Source organism: Oncorhynchus tshawytscha, linkage group LG12, assembly GCF_018296145.1.
Source record: "Oncorhynchus tshawytscha isolate Ot180627B linkage group LG12, Otsh_v2.0, whole genome shotgun sequence".
Taxonomy (NCBI): domain Eukaryota; kingdom Metazoa; phylum Chordata; class Actinopteri; order Salmoniformes; family Salmonidae; genus Oncorhynchus; species Oncorhynchus tshawytscha.
In genome coordinates, this window is record NC_056440.1 from 49338951 (window position 1) to 49342659 (window position 3709).

Genomic DNA, 3709 nt, shown 5'->3' on the forward strand with positions numbered 1-3709 from the left:
TAGATTGGCCTACAGTACACACCCAGACATATTGGCACATTATATCACTGCTCCAGAAAAGGATATTCTATAACACAGAGGCACCATAATCTAAACAACATAAATGCAATTTAACCAGGTCACAAAACATGTTATAGCCTGTTTTATAGCAAAAGCAACAGAGGGCCTGGACACTATTTTACATAAAACCAATTAAGCCAAATTAGACAGACAAGTCTATGTGGAGAAAACAACCCATAGTGAAATGTACACTCAAATCAAATTTGATTGGTCGCGTACATATATTTTGCAAATGTTATCGTGGTTGTAGCTAAATGCTTATGTTCCTAGCTCCAAAAGTGTAGTTATACCTAACAACACAAATCCAAAAAATGTAAATAAAGGGATTAAGAAATATAGAAATATTGTAACAAGCCATATCAGAGTCCGGAATATCAATATGTAATGATGGTTTGTATAGACATTTTGGATGGTGTATGAATAGAAAAGATGTGTACAGCAGTAGTTCTACAGGATGAGCCTTGACTTGAATACAGTATATATATATATATATATATATATATATATATATATATATATATAGATGAAGTGGGTAAAACAGCATGTAAACATGATTAAAGTGACCAGTATTTAACGACTGTGTATATGGGGCAGCAGGTCTCTAAAGTGCAGGTTTGAGTACCAGTACACAGTGCACAAAGACAAATACAAGTAGCCACAAAGCAGGATACATATGCGATCAATTTGAGTGGGATAGGTTCTACAGTGGTGTGTAATCTTATTAAAATATATCTGCATTTGGCTGGTCAACAATGGTCCCATCAGGCTCTTTACATATCAGCTTGGTTCGTAAGTGGAGTCAGGAATCACACCTGATTTAGGGTCAGATAGGAGCTGTTCGCTGAAGGGGTACTGAGTTGAGGATAAGGTTGGGATGAGCTGATTCTAGATCTGTGGTAAATTGCAACTTCAAGATGAAGAACAATTATGCAAAGACAGGCTGTAATTAATTGATGAAGTGAGCATAATGACAGGTGTTTATCCAGTGAACTTGCAGGTTGACTCAATGTATTTAGGCACTATGCACCTAATATCTAATTCCCAACTGGTACACAGGCCAGGTGTGCACTCTTCTGATAATAAATATACAATGACATTGGCAGGATTATGGCTTTATGAACTAGTTTCCGTTACGTAAAACCATAAACATTTTGATCACTCCTCAGGACGTTTGAAGACAAATGCCATTCATGCGTAGATGTCTAGTATTTAGTTAAATGCATGAATCAATCTTCAAAGGTTACTTGTTCTTATACAGGTACAAAGTAATATACTACATTAAAATATCCAACAGCAAATGAGGGATTGTTGTCATACAGTAAGTGAATGACGCACCCAGAACTGTGACTTTTAGGCTACTCAAAACAACACCATATAACACAGCTAATTACCACTATTAGTGCAATCTCGCAATCAGTGTGAATGACATTTCGACCAATAAAATATTCTGAAATTATTATCATCATACCTCCAAAATCTTGTCCAAGTCATCTTTGGTGAGACAGGGGTAGTCTTCTAGTATTTTATCCCTTTGTGCATTGTACTGTTTTGCAGCAAGTTTCCAATTCGGTTCCTCGAGAACTTGGAATATTGCTGCCCCGATGGACAGATAAAAAATGATCGCAGAAGTCAATAGAGGACCTTTATCCACCATACTTACAATGGCTCAACTTTTAAATTCGCGGGAGAGGGGTCCCAATTTAAAAGTGTAAGTGTTGTACCAAGCACATGCTCAACAGTCTTTTGGGGCGGCTTGACTTTTATTCCTTACGAGTCTTTTGAAAAACGTGTCGAAAATACCTCTGGTAACATTTGCCCTGGTGCAAATAATCAGAAAGTGTACATAAATGTATCCGAACTGGGCGAATATGAACGCTGTGCTGAAATGTCAACACAGATGAGTGTTTATTCGGTGCAGCAGTTTGCTCTCCACGTGCGCTGCTCTGTTGCAAATGATTACGGGCTACGGAGATGCCTAGGCTACTACTGAAACTTGTGGGGGAGTGGAGAAACGCACAAAAAGATCCGCCCATTAGAATAGGCTCTTCTAGTCACTAGTCTGGGGGTGGGGGGTTCTGCTGGTAATGCCCGCTCCTCCTGCATAAATTGACTGCATTACTTTATATTTCGCGTTCCAGTTTTCATTTGAAACTGACTTTCGCTTCGGCTTGCCAGTTCATTATTGTGGTGAAATGTTTTTCCTTCAACTAATGTATTCAGTGCGTTCGATGACGTGTGCCAACCAAGGCGTTTGCCAGGGATAAATACAATACATTATTATTTTATCATTTCGAGGCCACATAACTTTATTTTTCCCAGAAGGAAGTTGTGGCATTCAGACATTAAACACATAACAATTCACACATGACAAATCCAAGAACATTCTGCAACAATAATGGCATTAATTACAAAGGAAGGTGTCATTGTTGTTATCATTGCAGAGGCCTTTACAAAAATATTTTACTATGTCTGGCAGCGGTGGGAAAAGTACCCAATTGTCATACTTGAGTAAAAGTAAAGATACTTTAGTAGAATGTGACACATGTAAAAGTGAAAGTCACTCAGTAAAATACTACTTTAGTAAAAGCCTACAAGTATTTTTTTATTTTTTTATTTAACTTTTATTTAACTAGACAAGTCAGTTAAGAACAAATTCGTACTTACAATGACGGCCTACAACTGCATGCAGTCGTGAGGGAGACAAATATTTTAGTTCCTAGGTTAGGGCCCTTCATTTTGAATAAAACTAACACATGTGAGTTGTTAGAATATATAACGGATAACAGTTTCTATGAAGTACATATGTTCTTTTCACCAAATACTTTATGTACCCATACCAAATGTAACATATCATACTAATTTGAGTGTTCCAGATCTACATTTACTATGTTACGTCTAGTCTATGAGACCAGACTGAGTAGGTCTGTGACATTGCATGTTGTCATTATTGGCAAATGAATACTCTTAATTACACCAGGAAAATTCTGGCTTATAAAATGTCCATCCATGCCTTTTACCAGTTCTGAATACCAGTAATACAAAGAGGGTCTGATGGGGTCAATTGAGCCAAAATATGAATCCTACTTATCACGTAGCAGTCAGAACAATGGCCATAATAATCTCCCGAACGCAACACAAGCAACATGTGACTATCCTCTCACATCTACGGTAAACCACAATGGAAACAGAAGCAATGAATATGAACCTCTCTAAAGGATGTTTCGTTTGGAGTCGAATGCCAGAGCTGTGAATCAGTATTGGAGTCAAAATAAAACATCTACTGTAGACTCAACTAATTTATCGAGTCTGACTACGACTGTCTGATAAAGCACTTTTGATAATCCATCTGAAGCCTTTATAATAGTTTTGTGACCCACCAAGTAAGCAAATACATTTTCCTAACCACAACACAATCAAATTAATTTTGTAAAGCTCTTTTTACAACAATTGTCACAAAGTGTGTGACCCACCAACAAAGCAATTCTTCCAACCACCCCACACACACAAGTTGTGCTTTACAGTAACCCAGACTAGACCACCACACAGTTTTTAGCTGCCCTCCTAGTATTTAGCTGCAACCCATTGGTCGGTCTCCAACCCACTAAGAAACACTGTCCTAGACAACACATGACAACACAAGCTCCATGTG

At 37.8% G+C, this 3709-nt stretch overlaps 1 protein-coding gene across 1 annotated transcript in view; it reads right to left on the bottom strand.

Annotated features, from left to right (window-relative positions):
- Window positions 1-2014, bottom strand: part of kcnk5a (potassium channel, subfamily K, member 5a) — a 74168-nt gene extending 72154 nt beyond the window's left edge. The window contains exon 1 of the mRNA XM_024439632.2: window positions 1529-2014. Coding sequence (XP_024295400.1) covers window positions 1529-1714 — 186 coding nt within the window. The 5' untranslated portion in view covers window positions 1715-2014. The remainder of the gene's footprint in view (window positions 1-1528) is intronic.
- Between the last annotated feature and the right edge of the window lie 1695 nt (window positions 2015-3709).